At 41.6% G+C, this 22,739-nt stretch overlaps 2 protein-coding genes across 2 annotated transcripts; one reads left to right on the top strand and one right to left on the bottom strand.

Annotated features, from left to right (window-relative positions):
• The first annotated feature begins 9,912 nt into the window (after positions 1 to 9,912).
• On the top strand, positions 9,913 to 16,043 carry bcl6ab (BCL6A transcription repressor b). The gene is made up of 9 exons (XM_037084652.1): positions 9,913 to 10,027; positions 11,964 to 12,135; positions 12,335 to 12,556; positions 12,650 to 13,441; positions 13,532 to 13,659; positions 13,757 to 13,924; positions 14,014 to 14,144; positions 14,246 to 14,383; positions 14,598 to 16,043. Exons 1-9 carry the CDS (start codon positions 9,997 to 9,999, stop codon positions 14,739 to 14,741), a joined length of 1,926 nt encoding a protein of 641 aa, XP_036940547.1. The 5' UTR covers positions 9,913 to 9,996; the 3' UTR covers positions 14,742 to 16,043.
• A 941-nt stretch (positions 16,044 to 16,984) lies between these two features.
• On the bottom strand, positions 16,985 to 22,719 carry cmpk (cytidylate kinase). Its single transcript, XM_037084663.1, has 6 exons — positions 22,437 to 22,719; positions 20,941 to 21,087; positions 19,757 to 19,909; positions 19,568 to 19,644; positions 19,167 to 19,263; positions 16,985 to 17,889 (listed from the first exon to the last, which is right to left on the bottom strand). The coding sequence occupies exons 1-6, from the start codon at positions 22,578 to 22,580 to the stop codon at positions 17,848 to 17,850; spliced, it is 660 nt and encodes a 219-aa protein (XP_036940558.1). The 5' UTR covers positions 22,581 to 22,719; the 3' UTR covers positions 16,985 to 17,847.
• Positions 22,720 to 22,739: the final 20 nt, after the last annotated feature.

Here is a 22,739-nt window from a genome sequence, read left to right as displayed (position 1 = left end):
ATGTATGACATGACCACTAACTGCACAGCTAACTGGCCTAACGAGCTAACAGCAGCTAAAATCAGCAGTTACTCTGGTAAAATGCTGATCCCCATCTGTTTTCAACATGAATTTGAAAAGTGGAAACCTATTATATATTGCACTGCTACTGATACCTTTATATGACCAATGCAAGCAAACGGCACCATCAGTGAGAAGACTTGTTGTTTATACACTGAACAGTCATCATTGCCATTGGTTAATGCTTGTCACCAGGACAGATTCCGACTTATCCTGTCAAACAAGTTTACTTGGTTTTCTATCGCCATTGTTCTATCACTATCATCCACCAGAATCAACAAGGAGAGGACGCCTTCTCGTAGCGGCTTCATAAAGGAAGCCCTGGGTTCAGAAATACAGAATGTCTGGAAAATCCAATAAATGTCATTTTGCTTTGTTTGCTCTAACTTTGGCTTTTCATAAATTCCACTTTTATCGTGTGGTCGGCAACCATGTGGAAATGATTACACTATAAAAGTGCTCTATGTACCAATTTGTAGAAATTCACATACATATTAATCGCTTATTGGCCACATGTGAGCGGATTGCAACGTGACACAAGAAATGAGACCTTCCTCCTCTCTTGTCTCTCGGCTGCCTACTCAAGCCTGTGGACAGTTTTTTTTTTTTTTTTTTGTTTAAGTTGTTCAGATGCTGTTGGACTGCAGTTTTCTTTGTGGAGGACTCCGATTGGATTTTCTGCAACAGTCCAAAAGATGTGACTTAATGCGGCTACTTGAGTGGCTCGTGTCAGGGTCTCTCTCTGCTGTTTTTCGAGGGCGGATGTTTCATGTCGGTAGTGAATACTGGTTCAGAAATGGAGTCCGCGAACTAGTGACCGGCCTCCAGCACAAAACAGAAGTTTCACTCAGCCCCTTTCATTTAGTGTTGGGTTTTAAATTGGATTCTTCGATGCTTTGCAAGGTTTTGGTCATTAATTTCAAAATTATTCATACCAGTATGACAGTGAGATATCTGTTGCATAAAATGAGGAAATCCAGCAACAGTCTCTGCCTGTCCTCTGAGCTGCCTGTTCCCTCCTGACTCTCCTTTGGTATGCAGACATCTGGCTTCTTCAGTCGAGTCCTCCTGCTGCCAACTTCGTTTGGATTGTCGTCTGTGAGACAGTATTTTTTCATTGACTCGCTGGCCTGGGACAAGATGAACCACCGGCTCCTTTCGAGTTCACCGAGGTTATGTAATATACACATCACACTGGAATTACCTGCTAATCAGTGTGTTGGTCATATGATGATTCCCTCAGAGGACACAGCTGGCAGCCAGACTGAAACTAATAGAATTAGGTCCCTGCTCTCTATGAGCCCAATGTCAAAGGTACAACCAGGAACTTAATTGACATTTGCAGGTTTGATTCAGCTCAGTGGAGCCATCTGAACATATCACAGCTTACCCAAAAGTCATGCTGGAATATCTATGCATGTATGTATGTATATATGTATGTATGTATTTATGTGTGTTTAAGTGAATGTAAAAGTATTCAACACATATTTACATGTATATATACATTATGCACCAATAATCAGATCTGATTTTCTGATTATCGGAATCAGTATATTTTAAGATCTCCTTGCAGATAAAATAGATCAATTTTAGAATGGCTCTGATGCAGCATGCAATCAGCAAAGTAACTAGTGACTTGAGTTGCCAAATAAATGGTACGGAATAAATTTGACAATATTTGCTGCCGAAATGTGTCGGAGTGGCAAAATGAAGTAGCAGAAAATGGATGAACTCAAATCAAGTACCTCCAAACTGTAAAAAACAGTTGGGCATTCACAACAAATTACGTTCAGTGACTAAAAATAAGGTTACTTTTACCAGCGATGGAATGTAACATTTACTCAAGTATCGGATTAAAAACACAGACTCACGATAATCTAGAAAAAGGGCTAAATACAGGATCTGCCAGCCAGATAATTGATCGACCCATCATCTACATATAAACATACATATATATGGTTTACTTTTACTTATACCTTGATACTTCATTATATATTAACACCGGATACTTTAAGCTTTTTACTCAGGCACCATTCTGGGTAACTTCTACTTTTACCAAAGTAATATTTAAACACATTGTCTTTACTTTTACTCAAGTATGAGTTTTGGTTACCTCTTACAACCAGACTAAATGTCAGTTGATTGGTTCCTTTTATAGTTTGATCTTTACAGGGGTTTTTGATGGCAACAGTGGGCTGACGCTCGCTCTGGTTCATTTCATATAATTCATGGCATTCTTGCTTACACTAATAGAATAAAATAAAATATGAAATCACAAATCATGGGCTCATGTCATTGCCCTGCTCCTATGCACTGGAACGTATCGAAGCTCTTTATTAGTGACATGACATTCAGTGCGTTATTTCTAAAATATTGAGCAAGTATGCACAGCAACCAGCAGGCTGCCTTCCAACCCTCACCCAGAGCCTCTGTTTATATTTCAGTGACATTCACAAAACGTCCCACAACAGTTTGTGTTGTGTTTCATCTCTGGGATGAAGGGGTCAAACCAAACCGGTCTTTGGCCATGTCAATGAGCAAAACAGCAGACTGTTGCGGAAACAAACAGGAAGACACGTGACTGAAATGAGACGAGACACATATTAGAGATAATGATCATAAAGTGTGAAACTGTCGATATCCTTCTCTTCACAGGAACGTATCTTGTGAAACTGAGCAAGATGCTGACCAACGACTGTGCACCCGATTGGCTGGTTGGCTGCTGACAATAATCACATATATCCGCACACTGCTGGCACTCTCCCAGCCCGGTCACCGGGACAAAATGTGAGCGGTTAGCGTTTCCGCAAACCACAGATAACTTCACATTTGTTAGGGTCATAGGCTACGTACAATACTGACACATCTGCAAAACGTGTCACATGAGGTTCACAGTGCATGTTTACTACCTGACTTTCATGTCAGTGGGTGAAGGGCACAGTGGTTGAGTTAGAGGTGACAAACCACTGGACATGCATTTTTGGGTGTTTCACTGGGACCTCGAGACGTCTCCAGAACTGTGTGTGACAATGAAAACCGGGTGCTTTTTAGTGAGACTTCAGGACATCTCGAACAGTGTTTGCTGCAACAAAACCACCTGTTTCTCACGAGACACTGGGACATTTTCTGCGTATTTGTGGCATCCAGAACAGTCATTATAAACCAAAACGTGATGTACTGTTAACCCTAACCAAGTGACTTTTGTGCCTAAACCTAGCCAGAGCATTGGCACAGTGTTGCTACAAGAGACAACTTGAAAACTGAGTTGCAACATAAAGAAGCGTAAATGTTTAATCCGTGATTTTGCACGCATTTTGGCAACATTTACTCTGACTTTCCTTTCAAATGTGTGAAAACTTAATTATTGAAGACTGCACCCCTTTTTCCAGCAACATGCCATTTCCACACACAACCAGTTTGTCCACTGGGAGCCACCCAGTGCAGCGGCAGTCTCCTTCTGCTGCCTCGCCAGTGGCCAAGCTGCTTTCAGGACTCTCTGACGGTAGCTGTTGAGGTGAGACAAATAAACCCTCAGTCATTTTCCTCATCCAAATTTTCCCAGCTGCTTTCGTGTGGAGGTAAATTTCCTAAGCTCACCCACTGGAGAGGCACCCAGGATCACTTTAACAACTTCCCTCATTCTCTCACAGGCGCACACACACAAACATACTCATACACACATGCGCGCACACACACACCTCTTGTTTCTGTGCAGCCCTGCACCTCCCCCATCCTCCTCCCCGAGGCTTTGCCATAAAACAACAGGGGAATCCGCCATGGTGACACAACGTACCCTGGTACTTTTCCACAGATAACATGAAGTGGGAGTGTTGCAATATGTGATATGTTGACTTACTCCTCACGTTAGATATAGTAAAAGTAGACACAGTTACTCTTTGCTGCTGATGAACATCAGTAACTTTTCCGCTCTTGCTGACATGACGATAATCTTTAAACAGCACATGCTGAAAATGTGAATCAAATAGTCAGAATTAAAGCAAATAACATAAAGATCCGAAAGAACAAAAATACCAAACTGCAAATTAATCTGAAGTGCCACAAAAAGTGAGCTGGAGCCTGTTGAGCCTCATGGTGATAAATGTTTCTCCATGAATATGTTTTCGGTAGACTCCTCCTGAGAGTGTGTTGTCCTCACAAGCCCCAGACAGCGACAGGTCACTTTCCATATGTCTGTATACACAGAGCGGCACATAGAGTTCATTTTATCGCTGCATGTACAATCCACTTAGCCTCTCACAACTGAGGATGCATTCTTTGCTTTGGTGCAACAAAGCCACCATTCATGCATCCCCTCTAAGCATTTCATTCGAGGTTGGACCACGAGGACATGAGTCGTTGTCCCCTGATGAACTGCAACCAGTGGAGTCGAACCAAATATTGTGATTTATACTTTGGTCGGTGTTGGAGAACATTACAAACTGGCCCGTCTTTTTTTTTTTTTTGCTTCGGCAGACCCTCTCAGGAAATCATTGCACAGTGGAAATGTTGAATCTAAATTGATGTTCGATGACGTGTAACTGTCCTCTGAATTTGTCAGTAATATTTTTAACTCACTTTTGCTCTAGTGTATGAAAGGAGCACTGTGGAGTTTTGAGGAAGACATTTTCTATCAGAAGAGAAAGATCTTCATTGACTAATTAAGAACAAACAACCACACAGTTTCATATTGTTTCACTTCGTTGGTATGTGGCGGACCCTGCCACCTTTCTAGCTCCAAACAGTGTTCTGAGGACCTTATCTTCCTCTGAGAGCAGCTTGTTTATTCACTTATGGAAATGATGTGACTGCGCTGCTCTGAATTCCTTCCAATACTAAAATTCTCTGTGCACCTGCAACAACAACAAAAACCCCCTAAAACATACTGATAGAAAATAGTAATACAAAACACAGGATTTCTAAGATTCATATCACAAGGGCTGACAGGAAACTCAAGAGGTTAATATGAAACTTAGCAGAAGCATGTCATCTTCTCTGGTGCTGGGCAGGCTGTGGAAACCACAGATATGAAAGTAATGAAGAGCAAGGTTCCTGTGTGATGTCAAAGGAGCAAACTTGACATTTTCTATGCTCTGATATGAAACTTCTCTTACCCTAAACACCACATTAGAAGATATACAGATAAAGAATACGCTCTGAAAATATTGAGAAAAAGCTGCCAGGTTGCTCTGAGTCCATTTTAAAACAATCAGTTTTTAATGATCAGGCCATTTTTGCTGCGTTTAATCTGACATCTAATTTCTTGATCAAACATCTTTTTGGTGCCGAAATGTCCGAAAGTCGTTCAAATGCCAGTTCCAGTTTCTCGAATGTTTTCAGTGGTTGAGTTTAAGATCTGAAAGTACAAACAATTCAGAGTCAGACAACAGTGCATACTTCAGGGTACTCTTTTTGACCCAGTGTTATCTGTGCAGCACTCTTTATTGGCAGTTTGACACCACGGAGAATTTTCTGCATCGGGTCACCATAAGTTCAACAGTTATTACACAAAGACTGCATACCATGTGCAGTTTGAATCTATACCGCTCTGTAAGCTGTACACAGATTGCACTGAAAGTAGTTCAAAGTTCACTATGTTTAGCTTTCAATATCCAGTGTTTCTTGTGTCGTGCCGCAGTGTATACTTCATGAACAACTGCTTAGAAGGGACTCTGAACTTTGTGCTTAAAATAAAAGCTTAAGGAATTTTTTTGTATTTTTGTTCATTTTATATCAAAAACAATCTCTGTATTATTTGTATTGTGGCCTTTCTTTGTCAACTTTATGGTATGTAAAACAACACTTTCAATATCTTGTATGATTTTTTTTCTGCTGCTCCACAAATTCAAGTGCATATTTCTGGTTGAACTGACATGACTGCTCGCCCCCTATCCCCCCCCCCCCCCCAGGCAACGTGTCGGTGAAGACTGAGCTAGTTTTGGACTCATGTTTTACTGATGTGACCTTTGATCCCTGTCAGGCAACCATGTGCCTGGGTCATGTTTTGGGACAGGCGCATTGATATCCGTCTGCGTCTAGGTCCCCGGGTCAGCAGAGTTCACGAGAGGGTGGGGAGAGGAACAGCAAGAAATCTGTTCCAGCTCTGGCTGGCAAAATCCAAGGCAGTGTTGTTTTTCATTCTTCAGATGAGCCTTGATGAACATCAGCAAGGGGGACGTTTTGATGTATTGGAATCGGGCGAGCAGAAACAAAAATGCTTTGTTGTTTTTAAAACTCTTTTAAAAGGAAGACCACCATGTATGACTCATATTGATTTTTTTCATAATGTGCTACCAGTGAGTAACAACATCTTCTATGGTTTTGACAGGAGTTTTTTAAAAAAGTTTTTAAAAATAATCCTGAATATTGGGGCCCGTCTAGCTCATTTAGTAGAGCGGGCGTCCCACATACAGAGGAAAAAAATATACTAATAAAAAAATAATCCTGAATATGTCATAGTGATGTCATCAGGGTTATGTACAAATTTAAAAGAAAGAAGAAGACTGTACTTTAAAAGGAGTGAGAATTTACCTGGCATGTAGGACAGATGCTATCAAGTTGCATCATGGGAAATGAAGGATTCTATGTTTTAGGAAAACATTAGGTCCAACAGTCTTGATACACTCGCCTTGTGGTGCTTAAAGAGCCAGAAGGTGCATTTGAAAAACTCAACAGCAGCGTCTTGTTCCAGAAACCACAACCCAGTTAATCAAGATACTCCACAATCCTTCTTGTGTTTCATGTCAGTAATATTTTCATTGTACAAAACTACAACTGCCAACAACTGCGCAGACAGGAGCATGCATCCTCTCATGACTGGAGGATAGCTAACCAAGCTAGCTGACATTACAGCTCAGCAGAGGAGGATGCCATTATGTTAACATCCTGAGCCTTTACGAGCACAAGCCTGTTGTCCATGAGTAGATGCACGCTTCCTTCTTCTCGGTGATACAGTTGGTGGTTGTAGTTCTGTACACAGAAAATAGGTCCATCTGGTTGCATTATATTCAAGAGAAAGGCCGACATTTCTATAGCCAATATCTTATGAATGCTGCAGCTCACAACACAATAAATCTAGATGGATAAAATAGCACTGCAGGTAAGAAGAAAAATATTTTGTAGCGCAGCAAAATCAGGCCCCTGCATGAGAAACAAAGTAGACTGGCAGACAGTTATTCTGCAAAACCAACCAGAAGCACCATGTTCGTGTGATTAAGTTGATTAGACTCTTAAATGTGTGATATCAACCAAACGCAGCAGTTGATGTGTTCCAAATCTGCTCTGGATAATCTGCTATTGCACTGCAGCAAAACCCATAATGTGAGGTTAAAGATGCTGCACTGATATAAGCAAGGAAAAAGGCTGACTGATGAAATGCTTGCAAATACACAACGAAACCAGGAAATCAGATTTGTATTTTCTGCTGTCATACTGACTGAACAAGTTTCGTCTCTTCTCATTGAGACAAGAAAATATCGTTTCTTTCAAAAGGATGTGAACAACCCACAGGAACCTGGGCCACTAAAGATAACCGCAGGGGAAAAACATCTGAGTGAAAACATTAACTACAAATAGACCTCTTTGTTGCCATAGCCACCTGAACAGCTGTAATTTAGACCTGTTGAACTGCTCTGCACATTTATTTCATGGGGAAGGATTCAGTCTGAGAGTTGATCTTTCCTGCAACACGTAATAATGACAGGAAACTTTGTTGTTTCTCCCCTAAATGCTTTTTCTTTTGCACAGTTTTATGCGTGGGTGGAATGACGGGTGTAATTGCCATAGTATATTCGATTATTAAATTATTGTTAAATAGAGCTTACTGACCTTTATTGGAAGCTAGTTTATAAATATTTAAAAACAAAGATATAGTGCCAATATGACGTGAGCACTGTTGATAATGGGTGTAATGTAATATTGACTAAATGTATGCAAAATAAACACAGATCAAGTCCACCGTCTCCAAGTCTTAATATTTGTGTTTGTGACAAACATGTTCCATAAAGGTGCAATATGTGACAACAAGCCTCCGGTCAAAATGAAAAAGCGGTGGCATGTCAACAAAGTAACTGCTCACTGATGTAGCTACTGTTAGCTAGTCAGTCCAGTTAGCCATGCAGCTGGGATGCTAATATCTGCAACTGTTCGCCAAGAGGAGGGTTGGACCACATGTGCAGTACAGAGGTGATTTACAGCGGCGCCAACTGCCAAAGACATTGCTGTTTCAGGTGGGGAAGAGAGAGGCGTAACACAGGAGAGATGTCAGTACCAGCATCTGAAGGGCTGAACTGTATTACCAAACTTTCCTCTACAAAGTGGTAGAACAGACCTGGGCTGTCCTGTTAGTATGTTAGCTTCAGTAGATATCGCCACAACAAGATATATAGATGTTTTTGACATATCTTCGGCACTGTGATTTACTTATTCGCGCTGATGATGATTTTAGACAAGTTTTGAATGTCTCAAACTAAAATTCCCACATATTGCACCCTCAAAAACTCAAGATCTCAATCACTAATTCTGTTTTTTTCCCTCCTACCAGTCTAATCTGCCTGAATGTTTGTTCAGTGAAGTCTTGCTGCAGCTCACTGGTGAGAGTGAAAGGTAATGCCAACAGATGGTAATCCTATATGTTCATAAACAACCTTAAAAAAGACATGTTACTTTTCAACATTAGATTTGTCTTAATCTGGATGTGGAAATAGGGGGAAAAATAGGGAGAAAACACACAAGGAACATTTGTGATCATGTGCACTAGTTAAAGAAAAAGCCTGCCAACATGTCAGTAAGTTTTGTGGTAACACTTTACATAAGATGAGAAGGAACGTGTCATTACTCTGATTCTTTAACAAGTAAACTAAAAGCAGCCTTTTAAACATATTAGTATATAATAACTTATACATAATATATATCATTATAATAAATATTTTTAAACGATAAGCAACATGCAGCAGTTCTTGATTCAGCATTGTTTGGGAATTACGTTGTTGCTCATTTAAGAGCAGTTAGTTCCTGATTTATTGACTCATTTATTGGTAAATGCTCAGGGTTTTCTGTCACTCAGATTAATATACAGCTGCAACAGCAGAGACAGGAAGTGGTGGGAACACAGATGACTGCAAGTGAGCCTTTTGGAGAGTTGAGGACTTTACACACACTTTCTGTAGTCTACGTGTGGCATTCAAAATAGGGTTTTGTTGCAGTTATTGTATGAAAGAAAGGCCACCCACGCCTTCTCTCAAATGTGAGAGCAATTATGTCACAATACTCAGAGTTTAAAAGTAAATTAAAGAAACTAACATTAGCTTAATCCACAGAAGTTTAGTATTCACATAAAGATATTGACACAGTTGTGTCAAAAGAGTCCGGAATCAATTCACCAAGATGAAGCACAAATGTCAAAGTCTGATTAGCACAGCAGCTTTAACTTGCTGCTAAAATGCAGATTTGATGTTAAAACAAACATATGACTAGGTGGTGGAGAAATGTAAAATAAACTCAGAAGGGGGGTGTTATGATCAAATGTGTATCAAGATAAAAAGTGAGTGACTCTTCATCACTCCTTGAGGGCATCTCAGGCAGGTTTACAGCGACAACATGCTCTCATATTCCCCACGGTATTTATAACTCTGTCAGCTGACCTTGCACTTGGGCCGATCCACTACACGGGGAGATACACTCCCAGCAAGACGAGCTCACTAACCGATAATTAACTGCATTAAAACCCTCGACATATCCCATAAGTATATCGCCGGCACGTTTAAGAATAGTTCTAATCGAGCAGGCGAATGTCTGCTGTACATGCGAGCGGTGCGTGGTCGAAATGACGCGGACGGCGGCGAGCAGCTCCCCCGCCCCGCAGATAATGGTACAGCCCTGTGTTGAAATTCCGAGAATTGAGCTGCTGTGTTTCTTAGAACTGGATTCTCAGAACTGGTGATGCACAGAGTTTCGAGGAAACTTTTACAAGGTGACTTTTTTTCCCCTTCCTATTTTCTCAGCATTAGGTCAGATGTGTAGTGAAGTAGCAGATGCTCGTGTGGCCGCCTCGGCTCTCTCCGGGGCTGGATAGTTTGAACGTTTTTGTCTTTAGCTTAAAGTGAACTGAGATATTTGTGAAGTGTGAGGGCTGACTGTGACAGCTGGACGGTCTTTGACTGCGTTTTAAACGGAAGTGTGACTTTTAAGGCTGTGTGTGGATGTCATGTCGCCACTTGTGATTTATAAGTAGGCGTCTATGGCTGCTGTTAGAGCTTTTCTTATCAAAAAAACAAAACCCATGGCAGTCACCTTAAGCTACAGAAGATTTGTTTCACTTCATTTCTTTGTTGTTGTAGTTGATGAATTTGATAAACCGCCTGGCTAGAAGTTGGAGGCTCGTGCTAAAAGTGGCGCAACAGGATCGGTCACATCTTGTTTTCTCTCTGCGCACATTTCTCCTGTCGACAAACAATATTTTCACTCCGCGGAAAGTCTCCCAACTTCGAGCCGATGCCTTCCCGCCATTAGGTTTTTACGAGGGCGAACACTTTGGAAACGTAAAAGAGCCACCGGACGGTCCTCAGGCGTGATAAATTAACACTTTATCTAAACTTGAACGGACTTGTGCTGGCTCGCTCGGTGGCTCGCAGCCGGAGCCGCAGCTAACCACTCCTTGAAATCGCATCCCTCGACATCATGATGTCTCAGTTGGGTCTTTTATTTTTTATATATATATATATATATATATATATATATATATATATATATATATATATATATATATATATATATATATATATATATATATATATATATATATATATATGCGGTCTGGAAATAAGTCGAGAGATTAGTTTGGCAGGGGGGGAGTACACGTTAATGGGCTAAATGAGATGAGTTCTACTTATGTCGGGGAACAGGAAACCTCTCTGTGTACTGGCAACCTAATCTGAGCAGCGAGGACGGAATGTGCTCAACGTCAAACACGTTTACAACCTGCAGGCTGCCAGCGCTTCTGTCCGCTCTCTGAACACCGCTGGGGGGGGGACTGCGAGGGATCGCGAATCATCGTGTTTGCATTATGCATTTATTGCCTTGGTTTAAGATTTGTTCTCGCCTAAAAAAAGGAGAAAAAAAAAAGATGACAAAGTTTATTCTAAGTCATTTAGAGGTCGATCAGCTGATTTGAAGAAAACAAACAAACAAAATAGTTTTAATTAGAAAGCCAGAGTATTGATCAGATCAAATTTAGTAACACCCTGGTTGAAGCCCAGTAAGACGTCAGGCATGTACCAGGAAGATTTGTCGAGCCTACTTTTTACTTTTCTCTTTGCAATGACGCCGCCTCTCGATAAAACGCAGTCAAGACACTTGTTGGCTTCAAAGCTTGTTTTGATCATAAACCCTGAGGGCAAGTGGCTTGTATGAGCTCATAGAATGAGCATGAACAAATAAGACTCATTACCTTGTGTAATAGGTGTCGATTTATGTATCGCTTACCAATTATGATTTTTATTAGAATTGAGGTATTTGTGGACTGTAGTGCGATTCAGCTTGAGCTTGGGATCATTTCCAACCCCAACTATGCTTCAAAATAACATCCACCTCCGTTGTTGTTGCATGTGTTATTATTTAGTGGTCAAGTAATGTAACTCAGGCTCAGTTCATTGTTATGAAAATATGGTTTATTTGAGCAGATATCAGATCAATCAGACAATTGTAAATGACTCAAACGAATTAAACAAATATCAGAATAGCTGCCAAATAATTTAACAGCTCACAGCTCATTTCAGACTGATTGATTAATCAGTCAATCAATCAATTGATCATGGCAGCTCTAATGTGTAACTCTTGTGTGCCTCTTTTCGAGTGATTAATAATTAACCAGTATTAATTAACCATGTGTTATTTCTGCCCTTGCTCAGATTTCGACAGCATGGCCACGACTGCAGATGGCTGCATTCAATTCACGCGCCATGCAGGTGACGTCCTGCTCAACTTCAACCGCCTCCGCAGCAGGAACATCCTGACCGACGTCACCATACAGGTGGACGGACAGCAGTTTCACGCTCACAAGGCCATCCTGGTAGCCTGCAGGTACGCACCATCATAACGTATGACACATCACCTTTGGACTTTTTTATTCATTGCACCTAATGAAGGGACGCTATTTCTGGGACCATATTTAATATTTTCAGTGAATCACTGGCCCTGACGCCCAGCCGCACCATCCAGTTTCATACCTCATCCCAAATAAATTGTCAGCAGTTAATGACTCTCATCTGTTCTCTTCCAGTGGATTCTTTTATTCTGTGTTCATGGACCCCGAGAACGCAAACCTCAGTGCCATCAGCTTGGACCCCAAAGTGGACCCCAAGGGTTTCTCCATCCTGCTGGACTTTATGTACACGTCCTGTCTGGACCTCAAGGACAGTCTGGTCCTGGTCACCATGAACACAGCCATCTACCTCCAGATGGAACATGTGGCCGACACCTGCCACAGGTTCATCAAGTCCAGGTAAGGTAGCAGAGAAAGTGTGACCACTCTCATGTCTTGGTCGAAGTGGTGGTGATCTGAGGCAATAACTTGTTCACGATTATGTTCCCGCAGGCATCTGTCTGTGAATACCGAAGAGCTACAGATGAACTCACTACATCTGGCTAAGGAGGTCACCGCTTCAAGGCTTGTCAACGAGATAGAGCCAGACTTTCAGAGTAACCACACAACAGCTTTATCCTCTCTCTACATGCCCAATGTTTTCAGAGGGATCAACACCTCTGGCTCCTATCATGTCTATGGGGACCACCACGTCCCCGCTGGGAAGCTGGAAGGCCCCCATAAGAGACGATGCTCGCAGGAACCCAGCGCCAACGTGGCTCACAATGAGTCCGCTACCATCATCTCCCACCCAGTGCCATGCCATACCAGTTTCCCCACTTCTACCATCCGACCAGCGGGAGCTCATGGGAGACTTCAAAGGTCTGACACTCCCATGGAAGAAGACAGTATCCAGCATCCACAGACCAGCTGCCTAAGATTATCCCCAAGTTTTATCAAAGGTGTGATCTGTAGCCCTCAAAGCCCCCTTAGATCTGACTGCCAGCCCAACTCGCCCACCGAGTCCAACAGCAGCAAGAACGCCACGCTGAGCCTCAAACAGCCCTCAGAATTGCCCGCAGCCCGCAACTGGAAGAAGTACAAGTTGATCGTTCTGAACCAAGCGTCTCAGGGAGGCAGTGACGACGCCCCGGCCATGTCCCCAACACCAAGCCCCTGCAGGGGTGGTTCAGCAGGTGGACACGGTGAGGTCCAGGCAGAGGAGGGAGCCAGTGACCACACAGAGGAAATGCTCCTGTCTCAGAGTGTGGACAGCTGCAGCAGCAGCACCTGTAGCAGCATCAGGTAAAAGTCCAGGTCACTGTGACGACAGTTTAGATAAATCTCTTAAAGAGGAGAGCTTAATTAACTCTGTGGTCGACTTTCTGTTTGCAGCCACAGCAGATGCTCCTCCTGTGGCTGCGACAGCCCTCCATGCATGGAAATGGGTCACCTTTCTCCAGACTCATACAGCAGAGATGACACCACCAAACTACACTCAGAGTACTCCCCCTCCAGATGTGGTAAGTGGACTGACACAGGTCATTATGATTTGGCAGGATTATTTAAAACAAAACCTCTGAAGCTGTATTAAACTGATTTTATCGCTTCCTTCAACAGAAAACAACACCTACTTCTGCAACGGGTGTGACTCCAAGTTTATAGAGGAAGATTCCCTGAAAGACCACATGGTCCAGGTCCACAGTGACAAGCCATACAAGTGTGACTGCTGCCAGGCCGCCTTCCGCTACAAGGGCAACCTTGCCAGCCACAAGACCGTTCACACTGGTAAGAATCATTCCTATAAATACCACCAAGTTGAATTAATGGATGTGACTGTTTCCATAATTGCACCACCTGCTGATCCTAACTTCCAGGTGCGAAGCCGTACCACTGCAACATCTGTGGCGCCCAGTTCAACCGACCGGCCAACCTCAAGACGCACACCCGCATCCACTCTGGAGAGAAGCCATACAAGTGCGAGACGTGCGGCTCCAGATTTGTCCAGGTGAGAAATGAAAAACGATCCCCATCTTCAGGAAAGCTTTACAGGTGTCGAACCGCTGCTCAAGTGTAAGTTTTTAATTCATGTTGTCGCTTTTCTTCCAGGTGGCCCATCTTCGCGCCCACGTGCTAATTCACACCGGAGAGAAGCCGTACCCTTGTGAGATCTGTGGAACGCACTTCCGCCACCTTCAGACGCTCAAGAGCCACATGCGCATTCATACCGGAGAGAAGCCTTATCATGTAAGCTTCCTAGTCAGCCTCCCCCCTTCTTCCTCATCCACTGTGTGTGCCGGCTAAAAGGAGAGTAATCCCTCCTCCCCCGTGATCCATGTGCCTATCAATAGTTATAAATCCTGAGTGGTAATCCTGGAGAGCTATGAAGTATAGCCGTGGGGGTTGGGATTCTAGCAGTCCATTTGAAAAGTGATTCTAAACCGACGCTTCTTTTCCGCAGTGTGAAAAATGCGACCTCCACTTCAGACACAAGAGTCAGCTGCGGCTTCACCTGCGACAGAAGCATGGCGCCGTCACCAACACCAAGGCTCAGTATCGCAGGACTCCCAGCAACATCATCACAGGCCTGGTCAGCTCCTGCTGAGGCTGCCGCCGTCCTGCCCCCGCGTCATCTTTTGTGTGTGTTTTGTTTTTGTTTTTTTTCCTTTTGTGCGTCGGCTACCATGTTGTCAAAAAGAGTTTTATTTTTCACGAAACAGAAATATTACATATATGCCCTTTTATGCATTTATATATGATGCACATTACCTTATGTAAGCTCTTTGGTATTGCAAAGATTGTAGAAGTTAATGCTCGTGTTGTGAATGTCTAACCACAGAATGTACATTTTGAATGTGAATTTGAGCTGGTGTTTCTCTGTTTAGCAAAAATACTGAACACAGTGTCAGCGTTGAAGGACAGTCCTCTTTCTCATTTGGATTGAGAATCGCTGTTACAGTTTTGCTTAAGATGCTGGTATGAATCTGCGCGGTAGCGTGGTCACAGTTTATGCAGTTATTTTTGTTTAGACTGTGTTTGTAAATAAGATAATATATATTCTCAGTATGCCATCTGCTGGCAGAGTATGAATATATTTACTTTAAAGGTTGTGTTTTTTTGTTTGTTTTTTTATGTCCAGTGAGTGTCACTGACTGTCAATAACACAAGGGCTTGTTATTTTGCCATATCATAGCTTGAGGTACGTATTGTAATATGTACAGATTGTCACTCTTAAAAAAATTGCGGTGTTCTTATTTTTTCTTTTCTAGCCTTTTGGTATTTTGCACATACTTACAATGCCGTAATTCATATATTTTCATATTTTTCATGCAAATATTTCTACTTAAAATGTTCTTAATATGTTGAAGTTGTTCGATACACCCAGTGCACCCCGGCACTTGCTATATTCTTATTTATATTCTAACTGTTCATTGCTGTATAGTATCACATTTTGGGTGGTGCAACAATCCATTTTCCCAAAGTGGAATCCTTAAAGTTTGATGGTATTTTATCTAACCATATGCATTATAGTGCACTCGTATGAACCAGTACATTCATAGTGCCTTACATTCACACTTTTCTATTGGCTACTCTCTCAGACTACACGTCAGAAGTTTGACAATATGACAGCCCCGGTAGTTAATAATTGTTTTTTTTTTTTTTTTTTGCAATTCACATTCGGTACGTTGCCCTGTTGTCATGTGTATGCATGTCAGGTACTGGAAATTTTGGAATTAATCTGTTGTCTGTAGCTCTTAAAATGCAGATACACCAGGCCTCAAGCTAAAAAACAAAAAAATGCTCAGGAATCTTAGTAAGATGTAAGCCAATGTCTTTGTAATTGCAGATATATATAAGAAATATATATATATATGTGACATGAAAATAAAATGCACATTATGTAGCACGTGTTGCATCGCTTGTGTTCATTACTTTCAACAGGCTGGTTTGAGCAAAGACTTAAATACTTAAACATCAAGTATTTTACAGAATTTTGTTGTATTATTAAGTGGCATTGGTGTTAACACCTATGGGCCATCATTCATTCTCCTACACAGATTGTAACTGAGTCAAGTGGAGCATTTGGAGAAGTGAAAAATTTTAGATTTTAGTTATCTGATAAATGAACCTCAGTATGTGTGAAGTAGCTTAAAGTGACACCATGTAACTTTAAAAATTATTCCGGAGTAAAATAGTCCAATAGTTGAACTTCATTCCTAGATCGTCAAGCACCAGAGTTGTGGGATACTGGTTCGGGCCAGACAACAAAGACCCGATAAGGTATTTTATTTTTGTAGGTATTTGACTATCTGGGCATGACAGTGATGTACCCTGCCACTCACCCGATGTTGGCCTGGATTAGGTCCAGCCCCCTGCATTCCAAAAGTGGTTGCAGATGAGCGATGGTGAGAGACTCAATGAACCATCCTTTTGGAGAAAAGTTTCTACAGAGGACAAGAAATGACCTGTTCCTCAATAATAACACAAACAAAAATATAAATTGAAATATAAAGCTCTACATGTATAAATGAATGCTGAAATAAGCAGGAAGCTGTTTACATAGGCTGGCATGTAGAAATATAAGGAAAAAACTACAAATGATGTGTAATGTATGTAGTATGTATTCACTTTTAAGTCAAAATATTGATTTTGGCACTTAATGATGAATGATCAAATAAAGTTCTTCATATAATATCTAATTGAAAGTGAATGGCAAATATTTATAAAAACAAATCAAATACTCAGGTACACTTCACATTACCATGATGTCAGGCACCCCCTACTGGCTGCTTCAGGTGAAAGCTGGAAAAATTGCATACAGTCTGTAAAATATAGTGTGGTAGCTAATAACTTCTCCAAAATCTTTTAATTGATGGACAACAGCACTATACTGATAATTGGACATTTACAAAAAAATGGACAAAATGTATAAATAGGTACCCCTTACAGAGTCTCCAAGGGAAAAAAAATATTTTTACTTGTCAGTCTCACCGCCCCTCCTTCAAGCAGATACAGTACAGATTTAAGAACACGATCATTTTTATCTTCAAGTTTTTCCTCATTGATTATGCCCTAATCTCACAGCTGTTACGAAGCACACTGAGGTTTCAGTACACATTGAAGTATTTAATCAAAGAATGGGACGCCCATCACTGAATCATCTACCCTGTTACGCTACATGGCACAGATGCAACTAACCGTGCCCTTGAAGTGCTGTGGATTAAGCATGAGACACGTGTTTTATGCATTTTATTCGGAGGCTATCAGCCGTTTTGTCAAGTATGTCATCATTAGGTCAAACAACTATTTGGTCTGAAGCATTACGGCTGCTTCCGGTGACATGATACGCCGAAGACATCAGTGATATACAGTATACCATTTTTTGTGGCGATTTCCAGTACTAGAAGTGTCTGTGATTGACAAGAGAGTGCCCCTCTAAGCTAATGATCCATCTTGTTCCTATGCAAAGGCCTCAAACTATGTAGTAGCTGCTAGGCACCTCTACTTCTCAGTTGTAACAATACATATTGTACACACACTCACAAACAAACAGTGCATCATTTACAAAAAAAAGATGGAAAAAAAAAAAAAAGAAGTAAACAAAAGTAAAAAGTCATATGAATTGACATATAAACTTATAGTGTAATTGCAGTTGATAAAAAGAAAACTACTAAAAAAAGTAAGTGAATGTTGTTGGCAGTCGGGGAAACTCAGCCCTCCTTGTCTAGGATGGCCTTCACATCAGCAAACACCTGAAACACAAATGTAGAATACAGGTGAGTTTACTTTGACTTGACATAAACAGAGAGTGTGTCTCAAACTTGTCCTTTTGAGTGACATTCTGATTCCGGTTATAATAACATTTTAATTATCAACTTCATTGCCGAGTTTTGGAGGTAAGTCGACACTGTCACAAAAAACTTTTACAGTGGGGTCCAACAGGCCAAAAACACCAGTAATAAGACAGGATTTACATCAAATGAGGGATATTGTCTGAGGCAGGGCTATGATGGATACATTTTTATTTCTTTTTTATTTTAATTGAGTAATCATTACGTACATAGAATCTCAAAAGCTCAAGGAGACACCAATCGATAAAAAAAAAACACAAATATATATAGTTATTTCATGACACAAGACAGAACCAGTGACTGGTCTGCATCTGTAACTTGTCTTTTAATAGCTGCAAATTAATTAATCAACACTATGCTCTTCAGCTCTAATCTGAAATAATGTGACCAACTGATTATGGAAGGTTAAATCAACATCATGCAAAACACAAACCGACAGGTTGTAAAAACTTGCAGCAAACAACTGATTCGACTGCCAGCCAGCCTTTGCCGGATCGAGTGGGTGCCAAATCGTGGAATCCAAGTCTGTAACGTCACCATGTTTCTGAAGGGATGTTTATGACACCTTTTATTACGTCCTATCATGTCGGTCTGGCTTCAACAGAACAACATCTGGAGATGTTTTGCCTTCCCATGTTTTTTTAGTTGTTTACTACATTGTCTGAAAGCCCTGACACCCCAGTGTTCAAGTCAATGTTGAAGTGCTTTAAGCTGCCATTCATTTAATTCCCACACTTCTCACTAGATCAAAAACAACAATTCTAAGACTGTGGGCAGCGGTGGGAAAACCCTCACGTGTCCCCTTAAAAGCACTTGTGGTAGTGTAGCTGTCGTTAACTGATGATAGGCTTGTCCTGACACGATGACATTTAACAGCAGCGTTCTCATCTGTGCCACTCACTATTGCACAAAAACGGAGACGGGTGATGAAACTGATCTACAAGTGTTGAAAGAACCTAAAGCCACCATAGCTTGCTTTGTGGTGTCAGGCGCTATTTCCCAAGACTCGACAGACGGTCCATCTCGGATGCCACTTGGCAGAACTCGACTTGTTCAAACTGGTAGTGGGAGTGCAAACGAGCGCAGCACAGTTTGATTCAGCGCGGCCAAAAGTGCCGATGGAAAGAACCCACATGGGTGGCGTCCAAAGATGTTAACAGTTGTTGCAATTTACTCACCTCATCCACACAACGAGAGGCGTCTACGGTGCGCACCTTGCCAAGTTTCGCATACTGATCAACGATTGGTCGTGTAGACTGCAGGTAGGTTTGGATTCTGCGTCAAAGGGAAAACACGCCTCGTTATTGGGGTCAGATGACACAAGCGACTCAGAGGAGACACAAATTAGGTCAAAAACACACATGCAGGTATCCAACAGTCAGTTAAATGGGTCAGACAGATCTATACTGATCAGATCTGCCTGTGGTTACGAACAGACACAAATCAGTATCTGAAATCAATGAACGGTAAAAAGGCAACACATGTGCAGGAACCACAATAATTACAGCGCATTCTACAATCTTGGGTTCAATACTGTCAAAGTCCAAGGATTTTTTTTGTTTGTGCTGAAGGACTGAACCTTTTCTCCAAACTTTCTCTGTTGTCATCCGTGCGTCCACTGCTCTTTCCCCTCTCTAGACATCTTTGGATGCAAACCTGTGGGCAAAAAAGACAGAGAACTCATGCTCGGTGTAAAATGGCTCGCAGGACATCTGTTCAGTTCTCTGTGTATGACAAAACAGCACTCTGTGTGGTTTCCACGATGTACCTCATTGCTGCAGTCAAAGAAAAGAACAAATTTGACATCTGCTTGGCCCTCCATGACAGCGTTCCAGCCCTGAAGGTTGTCCTCATTGCGAGGGAAGCCATCAATAAGGAAGCGGAATTTTTTCTCGTCTTTCTGCATGGTGTCTTCCATGGCCTTATAAAACAGAAACAACGACAACCTCATATATTTTACTGCGAATGTGAATTCACTGAAACCGCTGTTTATTCAAATGACGAATCAGAACCTGATTCAAAACAGAACTACATAGTGACACATAAATTCTACTCAGTTTTCTCTGTGTAGGCACAATTTCTGGAAACTTTGTGACTTTGGAATCCAAGAGAGGTTTAATCTTGTAAAGGACTAGACCTGATCCAATTGGAAAGTGTAATGATAACTTTTGTTGTGAATTGGTGCTATATTAAATTAAGTAGACTTAACTTGTAAATTTTTCTTATAAATTTACAACCTAAATCTTGGAAATTCTAAGTTGTTTCTCAGAATTAAAACAACTGTTTTTTTTTAAAAGGTTAGGGGTAGCTGGTTAGCATGCTAACTTTGGCAGACATCTCTGAACCACAGTACAGTCCATTTTTTAATATCTTAAACTAGAATTCTTGCCGTATCTTACACAATGCTCCTTTATTAATTTTTTTTTTTTTATTTGATATTTTTGTATTGCATACACTCAAAAATAAGGATGAATGCCATTCACAAGTTATCAGAGCATTAAGCGGTGTCTTCACTCTATCATGTCCGACAGACAAAAAACAATCTGAAAATTAGATTTCAGTTTGTTTTTTGTCTGTCGGAAAGCTTTAATCCTCACAATCATAAGACCAGAAGAGGCAAATATTTTGAGTATCTACTTAATGTGTAACATCAAAAATGTATTAGTCACTGTTTAATATCCAGTAAATTGACTGATCATTTAGTTGTTTCTTACTAAAGAAGATATGATTAGCCAAGAGAGTAGTATCAAATTCAAAGCATATTTTGTTACACTTGTGATCAGAGTGTAGGTTTAACACTTTTCCTGTATATGTTAACAAAAGTCGAATTTCGCTGAATTAAGAACAGACTACTGAAGGTGTCTAACCCCTGGTACCTGATCTGGATCTGTGTCTTGCTAGACAACAACAACAACAACAAAAAGAGATTTAAATCTTGTATTCAGTGCATACCGTCCTGAGTAACTTGATGGTGATCTCCACAGGGACAATTTTGCCCTCCTTGATGTGGCTGTCGATGAGCTGTCCGACTTGTGATCCCTCTCTGGCGCGCTCTTCCCTCAGCAAGTCCCCTGCTGACAAATGGGTGTAGCTGTAGCCCTGAGAGACGAAAACAAACAGTCTGAGTCTTTATCTCATGTGATGTAAATCATGCAACAAAGAAATAACTTGAAGACAAAGGAACAGTTGGTCTTGATAAAAAAAAAAAAAAGAAGTTTATATTAACACCAAAACTGTATTTGAGCAGACGGCCTCTGGAGACAGGCTGGATTTTCCTCTCTCGCAAGCCAGGAAGAGGTCTTTGCTTGTGTACTGAATGAAAGGAGCCTCTATTCACAGCTGCCATTCAGACCAAACACGCCACAGTTGAAGCGCGAGCAGCCAACACCCAGTAACATCCGTGAACAGAGGTATTATAAAGTCCCTCTTACAGAGGCTCCCTCTCAACACACGCACACATCAAAGAATCCACGCTGGCCCCCAGTGGAGCTGCAGCTCCATCAACTTTCATCAGTTTGACTTTCAGAAATACATCAAAGCAGCCTCCCTGGGAGAAGTTCTAGCTTTCCAAACTCTTTGGGATGCTTGTTAAAAAACAAACTTTTCGTCAAACCCCTGATGCTTCTTTCAGATTGGTGCATCCACGATGACGGGAGGAAGTGAATGCAGAATATATCTTTATCACCTGATTGTTTTGCTCTGCTTAGCATCAACCATGCTCTACGGCCCCTTCCCGGCTCATAGATTAGATGTGATTTATGTTCTGTTATTAATAACAACACAGCAGATGAGCCTCTGCAGACAGTCACAGACTACTGATCTGGAACTTCAAAATAGACTGGAGAAGAGAGGTTTCCTGATGGCATGGTGTGGCAAGTGTTCCTCAGCCAATAAATGTCACGTCACCATCTGTTTCTGTTTGCTTAAAGATTATGGTGAAGTGGCCAAATGTACTCCAGACCTCCACTGTCCATTACACAACCTTAACTGCACACACAAGTCAAATGATAAGGTTACATCATGGAGCAAATGTCAATAGACTGTCTCCTGCTGGCTCCCTTCTCTGTGTGAAGCTAATTGAAGTTAGCATATTCTCACAGGCGTCTGACCACGCAGCATTTAACAGTGGGATACAATACATCGCTTTTTCATGTTTTCATTCAGAGTTCTGAAGAGATCGAAATATGAAAACGGTACTTTAGCATGGGCTCCTTATATCTCGGAAACTGTACACCCTGTGTGGCTAACTAGCTAGCAGGCCAACACAGGTTCATTTTAGAGGACAACCGGAAGTCAATTTAATTTAGACATTACTAGATACAAAACCCCGCTATTAAAAGGCACAGCCATACAAAAATTACCTAAATACTATTTTGACCACGACATGACTGATTCTAGCCATCAATATCAGTACTTTTCATTGTCTTTTCTCTCGCCATCTATCGTACCTCCACGATTTTGGAGCACTGAGTCCCTTTGCCGGCGCCAGGCCCGCCCAGCACGAACACAACCTGCGGCTTCATCATCAGCGACACCCGGTGAAACAAGCTCGGCACCCTCTGAGACACGATACCGAACAGGCGGCCGATCATAAACCAGGACAGGCAGCTACACCCAGAATCCGGCGGGGTGGGGACAAAAATAATAACCCGAGCAAGCCGGTGAATGCGTGTCAGTATCGGCCGACGAGGCGAACGACACCACTTCCGCTGTTGACCCCGCCGACCAATGGCGCGCCGCGCCGGAGTGAC

This window comes from Acanthopagrus latus, chromosome 21, assembly GCF_904848185.1.
Source record: "Acanthopagrus latus isolate v.2019 chromosome 21, fAcaLat1.1, whole genome shotgun sequence".
Classification (NCBI taxonomy): domain Eukaryota; kingdom Metazoa; phylum Chordata; class Actinopteri; order Spariformes; family Sparidae; genus Acanthopagrus; species Acanthopagrus latus.
Note: the sequence above shows the minus strand (reverse complement) of the source record. Positions and strands in the feature narration are given on the sequence as shown.